The sequence below is a fragment of the Carassius gibelio genome, chromosome B15 (assembly GCF_023724105.1).
Source record: "Carassius gibelio isolate Cgi1373 ecotype wild population from Czech Republic chromosome B15, carGib1.2-hapl.c, whole genome shotgun sequence".
In the NCBI taxonomy this organism is placed as follows: domain Eukaryota; kingdom Metazoa; phylum Chordata; class Actinopteri; order Cypriniformes; family Cyprinidae; genus Carassius; species Carassius gibelio.
Genome location: NC_068410.1, coordinates 20233059 through 20247898, shown reverse-complemented (window position 1 = coordinate 20247898; position 14840 = coordinate 20233059). Strand labels below are relative to the sequence as shown.

General features: G+C 36.2%; 2 protein-coding genes across 3 annotated transcripts; one reads left to right on the top strand and one right to left on the bottom strand.

The window, feature by feature from the left end:
* Positions 1-1546: 1546 nt before the first annotated feature.
* Positions 1547-8113, bottom strand: slc37a4a (solute carrier family 37 member 4a). 2 transcript variants are annotated; one of them, XM_052576654.1, is made up of 9 exons: positions 7917-8113; positions 6067-6324; positions 4958-5190; positions 4332-4575; positions 3791-3949; positions 3360-3445; positions 2729-2842; positions 2321-2459; positions 1547-2116 (listed from the first exon to the last, which is right to left on the bottom strand). In XM_052576654.1, the coding sequence occupies exons 2-9, from the start codon at positions 6212-6214 to the stop codon at positions 1950-1952; spliced, it is 1290 nt and encodes a 429-aa protein (XP_052432614.1). In that variant the 5' UTR covers positions 6215-6324; positions 7917-8113; the 3' UTR covers positions 1547-1949. The 2 variants fall into 2 exon arrangements, with proteins under 2 accessions (XP_052432614.1, XP_052432615.1); XM_052576655.1 differs by having other exon boundaries at positions 7913-8101.
* A 3085-nt stretch (positions 8114-11198) lies between these two features.
* Positions 11199-14674, top strand: si:ch211-261a10.5 (potassium channel subfamily K member 13). Its single transcript, XM_052576663.1, is given in 1 exon segment — positions 11199-14674. A coding segment is annotated over 1 exon segment (732 nt). The 5' UTR covers positions 11199-11201; the 3' UTR covers positions 11934-14674.
* The last annotated feature ends 166 nt before the right edge of the window (positions 14675-14840 follow it).

Sequence of the window (14840 nt, the reverse complement as noted above, 5' to 3'; positions counted from 1 at the left end):
GACTTTATTTATCCAACACGGGTAAATCCAACATGGAGAAAAGGAGGAAGACACACATATGGAACTGGTAACTGGTAGACCCGGAAAAAATTAACAGAAAGGACTAGGTTTTTTAAATGCAGGATAATGAGGTAACTGACAGGTGCGGGGAATCAGTTAACGAGCAAACTGAACAAGGACAGACCAAATAAGGAAAAACAGGAACTGACACACATGACAACACAGGTCCAATCTTGACAGAGATAACTATTATAAAAATGTTTGTGAATTCTTAGGGTTTCGCTGATGTTTAATGATAACTACCTTCTTGCTTAATAAGTGTTAATTTCTTAATAGAAATAGGTTACTGATCACCATCATTTTAGTGGTTTTGTGATCACTATATACATTACTCAATCAGAAGCATAACTATTCTGCCGGAAGGAACACTAATAATCGAAAGTGACTTTATTTATCCAACACGGGTAAATCCAACATGGAGAACAGGAGGAAGACACACATATGGAACTGGTAACTGGTAGACCCGGAAAAAATTAACAGAAAGGACTACGTTTTTTAAATGCAGGATAATGAGGTAACTGACAGGTGCAGGGAATCAGTTAATGAGCAAACTGAACAAGGACAGACCAAATAAGGAAAAACAGGAACTGACACACATGACAACACAGGTCCAATCTTGACAGAGATAACTATTATAAAAATGTTTGTGAATTCTTAGGGTTTCGCTGATGTTTAATGATAACTACCTTCTTGCTTAATAAGTGTTAATTTCTTAATAGAAATAGGTTACTGATCACCATCATTTTAGTGGTTTTGTGATCACTATATACATTACTCAATCAGAAGCATAGCATTCTTAATAAACCCCTGATCATGAATAATATACAAAATACGGTTGTACCTGCATTGTACCTTTGATTAGATATACATCTTTTCTAAGGCTGTTTGCCATTGGATCACAATTATCACCTGAAGTTGGCAGCTCTGGTATTGAAATGCTGGAAACAGACGTGTTTAAACTGCAGTGCTTTCAAATACCCACAGGTCAAACTTGTTCACAATAAAAAAGGAATAAGGATTCCCATCAACTTTAAGGAATAAGAACAATAGTTTTCCTCAAGCTCAAACAATTTACCTTCAAAACAACTAAGACTGGTTAATTTGCATTTTCTTGAAATTGCATCCAACATTTACATTGAGAAACATATTTTACAACCTTTGTAAATAATGTATATGGACACCGTTTAAGTTTGTAATGTGCAGAACATCTGTGCAAGACAGAGTAGCTCAAGATGCTTAATACATACTCTTTGAAACGTTTGTTATTGTCTTTCTAAATTAAATTAAATGTACATGTAATTTGATTTCTGTCAGCAGAATATGAAAAGCCTACTGTACCTTGGATCAGTTTCTCTAACATTTTTATTTATATAAACTCAATTGTGCTATTAAACATTCATGTGATATAACATGTTGTCACATTTCATTAGAGAAGTTTATGAATTTTGATACAGAGACAGGACCAGTTAAAGCTCTAAAACGGATGGAAAGTACAAGATATAAATGTATTTATTTTACCTGTTTTAATAGCAATAAAATGTTAATACCACTGAAGAAAATGACATTAACATGTCTAAACCAAAAGACAAAGTTGTGCAATGTAAACACAGTGAGCAAATTCAGATTTTTACAAATCATGTAAAATACTGTCATCCATTTTTTAAATGAACAGAATAAATAACATGATGTGCAGAAAATGACACAACATGGTATCCTATTTCATGTTGCTAAAAAAAAAGTGTAGTACCTTGGGAATAGACATCCACAGGATATCCACAGCGAATTTATTGTATTTCATAAACACAAAAATCCTAGACAGGTTGTGCCCTTTATTTTTCATACTATATCTTAAAAACTAGTTAAAAGATATTTAAATAACACTCTAATGTTTAGTCGGCCTTCTTGGGTAAACTTCCCATCTTGGTGCGGATATTCCGGAGCAGGAAGTATCCAACTGTGGTGACAATACAGGCTATCTCTGCCACCCAGAATGCTGTGTTCCAGCCATAGTGTTTAGCAATGGTACCAAATGGCAACCCTGACAGGAAACCACCAACTGCCAGAAAAACAAATGCAAAAAAAAAAAGAATCAGTATTTTTTTAAATGGGCAAATGGTTAAAATTGAACTTTTTTTGGGGGTTTTAGTAAAAGTAAAAAATTAAATAATGGAAAAGTTTCATGGTACTAATGTAAAATTTTTACATTATATAAATTGTTAATACAATTTTACTGCTGCTGTAAAATTGAGAAGATGATCACCGTTTGCCATCAGGGCCACAATGGCGTGAGAGGTCCCACAGTAGTTTGACGGAGCACTTTCATTCGCAAGAACTCCAAACAAGGCAATCGGTCCATAGGAGGAAAAGCCAAAAACAGCACCCAGCAATAGAATCCAGACCTGTGTGTGGAAATTGTAATAAAACCAGAACATTATAGAACCCATAAAAACAATCTTTTTTCCTGCATTTAAATATTTTCTTTTATAACAGAATGTTTGGGCAAAACTTTTGGTCAGGTTTGTCTGTTAAAAAAAGAAAGAAACAAAAAAAAAAACATCCAGTAGGGTTTAGACAGTAATATAATTCACTACTGCACGATGTAAGCTTCGGGAGGAATATTTTGTGCCAGTTTTGTTCATTTTTTATGTGTAAATGATACTGAACTTACATTTGAGCTGTTTGCTGTGACAGTAGTGCGGAAGATGTACATGGAGACACACATCCCAGCCATCATGGAGAGCAAGAGCCCATGGCGAGGGTTACCATACAGTCGCAATCCATGCTGAAATGAAAGAGAACGAGAAAATGCACCACCTTAAGTACACAACTCCATTCAAAAGGTCAGTGCAATTTTTTTTATTCAGCAAAGGCTTGATCAAAAGTGACATTATAATTCCCATTTAAGATAAACAATCTTTTTTTATGAAAGATTTCTGAATCACAGTTCCTACTAAAATATTAGTCAGCACAACTGTTTTCAACATTGATTACAAATCAGCGTATTAGAATGATTTCTGAAGGATCATGTGTCACTGAAGACTGGAGTAATGCTGAACATTCGGCTTTGCATCACAGGAACAAAGTATTTTATTATTGTTTTTAAAAAATTTACATTTTTTAATTGCAATAATATATCACTGTATATTACTGTATTTTAGATCAAACTAATTTTTTTATTACCATTAGAAATGATTTCTTCAAAAACATAAAAAAAAGACCTACTTCTGAATGGTAGAATATAAACAGATTTTCTGAAGAAAATAGCATAAAGATTTTGTATAAATATATATTGAACGCACCTTTGCCACAGCTCTATCTGACAGAAATCCTGCGGCTAAACTACCCAGCAGTCCTCCAATCTCCAGGGCACTCATAAAGGAACTTCCTGTTAAAATCAACAGCAATATGCATTTCAGTCCATAACCCAAAAGACTCATCACACCCTTAGCAGACTATTTCTGAAAGAGGACATAAAACGTGAAATTGTGCCAGATCTTTTAAGTTAAGAGTTCATTGTACTATGGAATTATGAAAACATAAACTGTAACATTTTATTACTGAAATGTCTTCACACTACATTGCCATTGACATCTTTAAGGCCCTCATTAGATCACACTAGAGGCCTATTCACCTTACTGTGCAATGCTGCAGTAAGCTATTTTCTGGGAATGTGCAAAAACCTAAAAAGACTTAAAACTTAAAACTCAATACATTAGATAACATATAATACCCATTAGTGCTGACTGGCCCTTGTCCTGGATAAGGAAAAGTTGCCCCCAGTCAGTGTAAGCAGTCTTCACCCCAAACACCACCAGGTATCCAAATGACATCACCCACAGATATGGAGAAAAGATGAACTCCTTGAAGGTGCTTTCATTTTTGCTGGAGCCTAAAATTAGAGGTAGATACCAGATGGATGTTGTTGGAGGACAGACACAAAAGTCCATTAGTTCAACATGAATGACCTTCGTCACATGAATTAACACACAGGCCTAGTAAAACACACCCCTTTGTACCCTGTTTTGGACCAATAGTTCATTCTTCAAAGAACTAGCAAGTGAAACCTTTTATCTAATGCAGGCTTTCACAATAACATAGAACAGCAATGACCTATATAAGCTAAACTAGCCATAATAAACAACTAAGTATGGAAAATGAAGATAACATGAAACCACATTGCCAATTTGAATTCCTTATTTCCTACTGAAACAGGAAATTCAATGAAATCGGTTATAAATATAAAATGCATGTGGATGGGGAAGACCTCGTACCTCCTTTGCCTTTCTTTGCACCAGCTTCGATATTTGGCAGGCCAACTTCACTGGGCTCATTTCGGATGATGAGCAGACAGAAGATGGACATGACCACACAGGTCAGGCCAGAGATGGACAGCGTGAACCTCCAGCTGTAGCTTTGGGCCATCAATGTTGCAATTATGGGCCCGAGACCCCCAGCCAAATTCATACTACAAGACAGAACAGCCCACCAGGTCCCAAACTGAGACGGCTCAAACCACTATTTAAAGAAAAGATTCAGTTAAATTTACATGTGCACTAGAAATGCATTCGAAATACAGTATATGCTTTCTTTCAAAAGCATAATAAAATCTTACTGGCCCCAAACTTTTCAATAGTAGTAGTTTATTTTGCAATGGAAATGTTTCCTGGATATTAAAAGCCTATAATGGATCCATAGATATATATATACATATACACATATATATATATATATATATATATATATATATACATGTATATATATGTATATATGCATATATACATATATATACATGTATATATATATATATGTGTATATGTATATATGTATATATATATATGTATACATATATTTGTATATGTACCATGCCAGCCCATGGATTACAGGATCAGATCCATACCTTGCGCAGTACTTTTGCACATGGTGGCCATCCAAGACCTTGACCCAGTCCATTCAGAAACCACAGGCCTGCGAACACCGGCACTGACGAGGACTGAGAGAAAACCACATTGATGCCGCCAACCATAAATAGCCCAATGGAGAAAAGCCATCGTGCACTCATCTGATCGGACAGCACACCGCTTATGAACTTGCTTATGGCATAGGCCAGTGATTGACTGCTAGTGATAAGACCTGCAGTGCACAAAGATGAAATAAATATTGATTAGACTTCAGCAGAGACTGATTCCCATTCAGAATCTCTCAAAAACATGGGTTATCAAAAGCAGGGCAATGGAGCATTTCTTTAGGTGTTATCACTCTGCATTGGTTTAAGGATTGTAAAGACTACAGTGATGAGATTAAATCAATCACTGTGTGGATAAAGTAGATCCCTGGCAACATAACAAACATCTCAATTTAGCTTAAACCTAAATTAGTTAGTGATCTTGATTTATTATTTTTTTTTTTTTCAGGATTATTTAAAGAATCGTTAAGTTTTTTTTAATCTGAAATATAAATGCTTTGTAACATTATAAATCTCTTTACTGTCAAATTAATGCATCCTTGAGTGAATATATACATTTATTTTACATCTCACTGAGCTCAAACATGTAAACAGTAGTTTAAAACTTTTGAGAATAAATGAATAAATCAATTTAAAAACAGGGATTTAAACAGATTTTAATTCAGTTTATAACATGTATCTGTTTACCATTTTAAATAAGAAAAAAGATGACGGTTTCAAATATGTCACTTCTAATAGGAAAATTATTACACTGGCTTAAATAAAAAATTTCAAAATGTGCATTATTTTCTGTCAATATCAGGTCAATCTAAAATATAATATTTTTCTTTTTTAAACACAAAAAAAGATTTTTGTCAAGGACAGAAAAGGCACTGCATGCAGAGAATTGCACAATGCACAAGTGCCTCAGTAACTTCTGTCCGTTGTTTATCCTATTATTTACTGTAATTCAAATTAGTGCATGTGTGAAAGGTTATAAAACATGTGTGGCCACATGACAGAGAGGAAAGACAAAGTACAGGGCACTCGTCGCACATGCTCACCTAGATCATCCTTATCCAGCGTGATCTCCTGCATTACAGAGGGCATCACGAAAGAGAACGTCTTCCTGTTAAAGTAATACAGCGTGTAGCCCACAAACATGGCCAGGAATATTGTCGTTCGGTAGTAGCCATATCCACTCTTCGCCATGGTTGGCACAGCTTATAAAAAATGATTGAGAAGGGAATGTCAGGGTCTTCTTCAGCTCGACACAGGAGTCACCACGAGCATCTGAGGGCTATGAACTCAGACGTGTGGATCTGTGAAACATGAAGAGCTGGTGAGGTCAGGGGAAAGAGCTGTAATCAGCGGCAGGGTTAATGGTCAACCTGGCAGAGATCTTTGGAGTGTTCTCCTGGAAACAAATACTTTCAAAGGGAACAGTGTCACATACTCTATTGAACTATAACAGGGATCACAGTGTGCCACTGACGTTTCAATGGCAGCAGATCTACCATAGCCAATGGTTTTCTGTTTTTTTTTTTCTACTTTGTTGTCGTCTTAAACGTGTTGTGAAGAGAGTGTTATTGAAGATCCCGTAATCTGAGGAGTTTAATGATTGACGTGGGGGTCTATATATGTGACAGCTTTATAGATTTGACCACTGGTGGTGTGTGTTGTGTAAGAATCATTGTACAATGATTATGATCTCTCTTCAGGGGCAGAGCAACAAATGTGTGCCACCAACAGCTCAATGTTACACTCATAGTGTAGGTCTGATTAAAACTTATAAACTGTGTAGACTAGAAATATCGATTCGGAATAAGATTTATTCTATGCGTTCTGTCTAATCAGATTTTCCTTCCTTTTAAACATCCTGAAAAACCCTGTCTTTTCTAACTACGAAAGTTCATCCGATCTTCACCAATTTGTTTTATTCCACTATATGTCCAGTCACATTAGCACAACATGTTTTTGTGTTGGAAAATGGTCCATGTGTAACTGGGTTACATATACATACGTTTTGTATTTTCAGTTTTATTCTGATTCCGTTTAAGTTTGAGTAATTTTGTTGTCGTCATGCTATAGGCCTTTTTTTAGATGACAACACCACAAAAGTGAGGCAGAATGGAGCTACACAAGTTGAAATTGAGTTCTTCGTCCATGATAACTTTTTATTGTGAGCGTGCAAATCCTAAAATAATTTGAACACATTGGAATTTGATCATAAAATGTTATCACATCAATACGAAACCTATGGGTCATCATTAGCAATACTGAACCTGTCTAATAAGCACCAAAATATATGTATGTGTTGATGGTTTTAACTCTGAACGACTCTGTCTGCTTATAGATTCAATCAGTGGTCAATAATGACACCTTGGTCTTGGACCTTGCACCGTCCATTTTAATTTGAAAAACTTATTTTTGGATCTCACCTCCTACTAGCATAAAATCACAAACTTCCGCAGTTTATCAGAAATAATTGTGGCCCATGTTATTGTCTGCACAGCGCCACTTATCGGTCAAACGCTAAACAGCATACAATCATGGAGACGCTGGTAAATCAAATATTAATCATGTGTATTCAGATGGCGTGTATGACCACATTGCTGCTTTCAGATATGTTTTATGTTTGTCATCCACAGACCTGACTGTCATACACCATTTGTAAAGATATTTCTCGTCCTTTTAGAGTTAAAAGTTTGTAAATGCTGCATGGTGCACAGCGAACTGGTTTGATTCTGCAGCTCGCATACGTGTCAACACAACCAGTAAAACAATCATCCACTGTCTAACTTAAGTCTCAATTGCCTTCCTTTGAGTTATGAGATTAGTCGAAGGGACATCCGAGATTTAAAAAATATCATAACAGAAACAACGACTTGAATGAAAACAATAACATGCCTACTTCCGTGAACAAGAGGCTGTCTTTCGCCGGATGTCTATTGCAGCAAGCAAACGGTTCTCATTAACTCTTTATCCACGACCAAACCAGGTCAATCCGATTTGGCAAATGTTCATATTACGCTTGAACGGGGATTCTTTTTTTTTAAAACAATTTTCTTATGATCAGACATCACTAGTGGATCTCGCCTAGATGCTGTAAACGTGAAATCCTGAAATACTTGTCAAACTAGTTCAAATAGACAATTGCTGCCATCTACCGGACGAGATACAGCAGAACAGTTTAGAAGAGGAAAACATAAAGGCTTATGTGAGATCATAATGAATGAAATAGACATTTACACAGACTTTTTAGTGCTGGACAAAATTAATTTACAGAAAGAACAATTGCAGAAATACTGTACTGTTGTGCAATTGTTTTTAAAAGTAAAATAGCCTATTTGTGTCATATAGGAGTATCTACATTAAATAGTGAATAAACAATATTGCATATTAATATTTCATTCATTTGAAATAAATACTTTTATCAGCAAGGATGCATTAAATTGATCAAAAGTGACAGTATATACATTTATAATGATACAAACGATTTCTGTTCCCTGATTTTCCAGCTGTTTGCAATATTGATAATAATAAGATATGTTTCTTGAGCAGCAAATCAGCATATTAGAATGATTTCTGAAGGATCATGTGACACTGAAGACTGGCTGTTTCAGCTTTGCCATCACAGGATGCTGATTGTAATAATATTTCACAATATGATTGTTTTGCTGTATTTTTGATCAAGTAAACGCAGCCTGGTTGAGCATAAGAGACATTTTTCAAAAAATCTTACCAAATATTAATTTGTAAGCTGCTTGTTAAGCTAGCTAGCTAGTTAAATAACTGTGTAGTTATTAATTCATCAGTTAGCTGAGGCTCTCTATTAAAGAGACAATTCCTCTGAAGTTGTGGCTCTCTGGTTATGCTTCACCGAAAACCTCTAACAAAGTTTGGACCTACAAGCTCTTGCCCAGATCTTCAGTCACACCGGCTAACCATATGTGACAGTGATGACTGCAGGGCAATAAAGCACAATTATGTGAAGTGTAGATAAGCTGTGGAGAGATCAAGGATGATCATGTTTGGCTTTTGCTTTTCTTAGCAGCCAGCCCAGCATTTTCTGCAGCAGCTGTGTGGATCAGTATCTACAGACGCTTTTCAGAACAGTGTGATAATAGAGATAGAGGTAATAAACATTACATCTGAGTTTTGGATTGTTGTCTGGATGTAATGCAACCAAGGTTGTGTCACAGTTTTGCATTTCATTTCTCAAAATGAATGTTGCAGATCATTCTGGTAGGTCCAGGAAAGGTTGCGGCTGCATTTGGTCTCATATCAACATAAACTTTGCCCGGATATTATGGTTTGTGATTGTCTTCTATGCTTTATTTGGGGCTGCTGTCTTCTCGGCCCTTGAGAGACCTTCAGAGCTGGAGGCACACTGCAGATGGAACAGACAGCTGGCTGAATCTGTTCGGGATCACCGGGTTCCCTCGGAGCACTTGTGTGAGCTGCTGGGACACTATGAGGAGGCCATTGCTGTGATTCGGATGGAAGCACAGAGACTCAATGGGACTTCTCAGGAGCGTTATTCTTTGTGGCAACTGTAGCCAGAACCATAGGTAAATCTGTCTATCTATCTGTCTGTCTGTCTGTCTGAAAGTTTGTTTATTCCTTCTACGTGATGTTTTCTCTCCATACATTTGTCCCTGTGTTTGACGAAGCATACTAATATTTCTCCCACTTATAGACTACACATAGACATTAGCCTTTGGAAGAAACAACATGTTCATACATTTCAGTGTAGAATAACTGTTTACACATGATATCAATCTTTAACATGCTTGTTTTATTATCTGCGCTGTGCTTATCTTGTAGTGGTGAAATAGCAAGAAAATCAATTTCCTGATTCAAATACCCAGAGCTCACTTCATAAGAGTTTGAAATGGATACATGTAAACAGCTCTTAAAATGTCCAATATAATGTGTAGTGTGTCCGTACACAGAGTAGAATCTGTAAATGTCATCTTTCTTGCATTACACACGAGATTAAAGAATGAGCAACTTAAGGTTGATGAAAATCTTGATTTTGTTGCAGTAGAACTGTATAGTTTCCCTTTATATTTGTACTTTCACTCTGGCAATATTCATTACACTTGTCAGACTGAATTCAGAATAGCATACTACAAGTAGTGAAGTATGCAATTCAGCCCGTGTTTGCACATTCCAGACAGGTTTTTTAGTCTGTAAGATTGTGAGATTTACACTGACCTTTAAATTACGCCATTAGATGCTGAAAAGCTGCTGTTTTTATGATTAGGTAAATTAATGTTTCTTTCATTCTTTCAAAAACACTGATTCATTCAAACACCAAACAACAAATAATGAATGAGTTATTGAATCATCATTCACTCAACTGAATCATTTCAAAACACAGATTCAGGATCTTTTCACTTTGGCAAGTCAGTTTCTTTTTTTTTTGTAAAGTAAATTAGACAAGTATAAAGCTTTGATAATCAGTCGCTACAATGATAACACAGAGGAATGATATCACTGGAATTATTTTAGAACAGTTTTTTTTTTTTCAGCTGATAAAAACATTCAAAGCTGAACAGAATCCTAAGCTCGAACACTTAAAGCTGGTACAAATCAACAACAATAACTATTTTACACCAATGGAAGATAATTTTGTTTAGTATAATGGATTGTTTTGTCAGTTTTGTCACCATTCACTTTAAATGATCACTAATTTGTTGTGGGTATTAATATAATTATTGTTATAGTTAATCCTTTTAATTGTGAGTAGGGCCTCTGGCACCACAGGAACTTTTTCATAGTACCAAAACTAATTGTGGAACTAGCGACCTTGTGACCTTTTCGCACCGCTGGAACTGGGTGAGATTCTAGTACTGGACACTTTTTCTTTGTGGAATTTTCTGTGTGAATGCTCTACACACACTATTTATACAAAAGGTAATAGAATAGTGCATAGATATACCTCTTGTCGGTTCAAATGCAACCTTTTAAATGGTACTGGCAAATCATCCCAGTACTCTAGTACTGTACATTTCTGGAAATAAAGCGGTGCAAAAGGCCCTATTGTGTCTAAATTGTTGCATGCAAAACCTTTTTTTTTCTTTTTAAAATTATCCATGAAATCTAAATGAAAAAATATATAATTGAACCACTCTTTACTCCACTGTTCTCTTTCATTGGCTACATTTCTGTGTCCATATCAGGTTTCGGGATGGCAGCACTCGCTACCCTCAATGGAAAAATCGTCCTTATCTTCTATGGGCTGATAGACTGTGCTGCCACCATTCTGTTCTTCAACCTCTTTCTGCAACGCATGATAACGCTGATTACATTCCAAACACGTAGATGTCAAAAGCAAAAGAGTAAAAGACACGTCCCCAATTTGAACACACCACCAGAACATGGAGATCAGCAGGTGGACTGGAAACCTTCTGTTTACTATGTAACCCTAATTTTGGCAACAGTTGTGATTCTGGTGAAATGCGGAGCATCAGGTCTGTACTCAGCTATGGAGGATTGGAACTACCTAGAGTCTATGTACTTCTGCTTCGTGGCTTTCAGTACCATGGGTTTCTGGGACATGGCGAGCAGACAGAAGGCCCACTATGAAGCACGTTTGATCTAACAGATAGCCAACTCTTTAATGATCATCCTTGGAGTGAGCTGCACCTACTCTCTTTTCAGTGTCACTGCCATCATCATGAAAAAGATGCTGAACTGGATTTTGGACAAGCTGTTCAGTCTGCATTGCTGTCGGTCTCGTGGCTGCTGCTCCATCACAAGTCTGAAATTCAACGAACTGGCCAATCAGCAGATCCAGAACACAAGCAACCACTCCACGAGCAAGTGTAAGTGTGCCAGCACTGCAGTAGAAACCGTGTGCCAGTGCCTAGAACCCGCAAACAGTGGCCCAATCTTTGAACACAAAATCAGAGATTCGTAGAGACTTTCGAAGGATGATTCAGAGAAAGAAGTTTTCGGTGCTGTCAGCAAGAACTGTCATCTTAGTTATCATCATAGTGTGCGAGAGGATGTGAGAACAGTTGCGATGTCAAATCATCAACATTAGTGCAAAGCCAGAACTGTAAAAAGAAATGCAGCGAAAACTTATAAGTGGCTTAACTGTAAGCTACGGTATGACAGTATGTAAAAATGTATATAAGATTGCATCTAATTTTATTTTGAAGTTAAAAGTGAATATTAATTTGTAATTTAGGATGCAAATCTATGTTAAAGGGGGGGTGAAATGCTATTTCATGCATACTGAGTTTTTTACACTGTTAAAGAGTTGGATTCCCATGCTAAACATGGACAAAGTTTCAAAAATTAAATTGTACGTTTGAAGGAGTATTTCTGTTCCAAAAATACTCCTTCCGGTTTGTCACAAATTTCGGAAAGTTTTTTTCGAGTTTGGCTCTGTGTGACGTTAGATGGAGCGGAATTTCCTTATATGGGTCCTGAGGGCACTTCTGCCGGAAGAGTGCGCGCTCCCGTATAGCAGAGCACTGAGAGCACAACAGACTTCACTGATCAGAGCGAGAGCGTCGCGAAAAGTCACAAAAGGAGTGTGTTTTTGGTTGCCAGGGCAAGACAACCCTGCACAGATTACCAAAAGAGAAACAGCATTAAGGGACCAGTGGATGGAGTTTATTTTTACAGAGCATCAACTGAGTTGTGCAAGTGTTTGTGTTTGTTCCCCTGCATTTCGAAGATGCTTGTTTTACAAACAAGGCCCAGTTTGACGCCGGGTTTGCACATCATTTATTTCTTAAGGATAATGCAGTCCCAACGAAAAAGGGTCACGATCGTGTGTTGGAACCGCAGGCTGTGAGTAAAACTGCTTCAAATATCTCTGTGTTGTTAACTTAGCTATCAGCGCGTAAGCACATCAAGTAAACAAAATGCGATGTTGTCATCAAACTGCACTTTCCACATGTACAGCTTAAAAAAAAAAGAAAAAGATGACATAAAGTGGAAATTTGTCATTTTCCAAAACCGCTAAGCAAATATATACAGTTTTAGTACATACCACATAGAGATGTCGTTTGCTGATGCTGCTCTTGTTAAATTTCAGCCTCTGGATCTGTGTCACAGCTTCCAGACGCTCTCAACGCAAAAGCCTACTGGTGCTCGTGATTCTTTAGCTCCGCCCACACGTCACGCCTCCAGCCGGTCGTGTTTTTCCGTGAAAAATCAGTACAGACTATCTTTCTCATATGAATATAATAAAACTAAAGACTTTTTGGAGTTATGAAGGATGCAGTACTACTCTATAGGTACTCAAGATTAACAGGAGATTGAGTGAAAATGAGCATTTCACCCCCCCTTTAAAGACTTTTATATATGTACTTTTATATATGTACTTTTAAAGTGAAGTGAACATTATTTTACCAAATTAAATCTCCCAACTTGTGAAGGGAAATGTCACGCGATTAGTTTTGTAAAACAGTAATACTTTTCTTGTTTGTTTCACCATAATATCCCCACAATGCAATGAAATTGTAAAGCTATTGATTTAAAAAAGTAATAATAATAATAAAAAACATAAGAAGAGGATAGGGGTGCATATATGTAATCATTGATGATAAAAATGTCCCCACGATCTGCTTTTGAAGAAATATTGTAATATTGTGCTACAGCGCACATTCTATCAGCTGCAGTTCTGGAGCCTCCGTCATATACTGTAAAACACCACATGCACTTCACAGAAGTGTTAACTCAGCAGAAGAGTTACTGCCTCATTATATGCATGTGCTTTTAAATGTTTCATTAGCACTCTGGTCAGTAAACAGTTGAGATAAAAACATATATGTGCCTGTATATTAGATGTGTGCAGGTCTTAAAGGGACAGTATGCCTATTAAACATGCAGCCTACTGTAATTACAGGGATAGATCACCTTAAAATGTCATTTCTGTCAGTATTTACACACTGTAACATTGTCCCAAACCTGTATTAATTTCTTTCTTGTGCTGAATACAAAAGAAGATATTTTGCAGAATGTGGGTAACCAAACAGTTGCTGATCCACACTGAATTTGAAAGTAGCAAAAAATACTCTGGAAGTCACTGTGGACCAGAAAGTTTTTGGTTTTGCACGTTTCTTTTCTTTCTTGTTACCTTGAAATGCATTGTCTTTATAATATGGACATTAGTTTGGCTGTAATGCTCAGACAACTTGCAAAATAGTCAAACCAACATGACAAAGAATTGTGATAAAATCATAAAACGCTAAGTTATGGTGTCTCTTTACAATAAGGTATCATTTGCGAGTAAATGTTGAAATTAACATTAAATAACAATGAGCAATACATTTGTTACAATATGCATCAATCTGTGATACTGTTAAAAAAAACAACTGTTAATTTGTTCGCTCATGTTAGCTCTGATCCATTAAATAATGTCAACAGGCACAACTTTTATTCTTAATAATGTATTAGTAAATGTTGAAATGAACTAGGTTAATATATTAACTACAGTTAATTAAGGTTAATGTTAAGTATTTGCCATGTTAGGTCATGTTGGGTAGGTAACTAATGTTAACAAGTGAAACCCTATTGTAAATTTGTTATTTTTGTTTATACTTGTTACATTTTAGTCACCAAGAATGAATAGCCTAAATGCAAGGGTAATTTCGCTAAATATTATGTTTTATATATATACTTTCTGTATAACTCTCTCTCTCTCTCTCTCTCTCTCTCTCTCTGTAATTGCATAGTTTTGTAAATAAATTGTTTAGCCAAAATAAATGTTTCTCATGCCAACTTAATCAAGTGAGTTCTTTGCTTTAAAAATGCATTCATCATAATGAGATGTTTATATATTTATAATTTAAATAAAACTCGGGCCGGA

Excerpts from the sequence above, each read along its gene's own strand:
- slc37a4a (XM_052576654.1), bottom strand. The coding sequence starts at position 6,214 with ATGGCGAAGAGTGGATATGGCTACTACCGAACGACAATATTCCTGGCC. Across the intron at positions 3,950-4,331 it reads TGCAAAGAAAGGCAAAGGAG|GCTCCAGCAAAAATGAAAGC; the intron begins GTACGAGGTCTT and ends CTCTAATTTTAG. Across the intron at positions 2,117-2,320 it reads TGTGGCCCTGATGGCAAACG|TTGGTGGTTTCCTGTCAGGG; the intron begins GTGATCATCTTC and ends TTTTTCTGGCAG.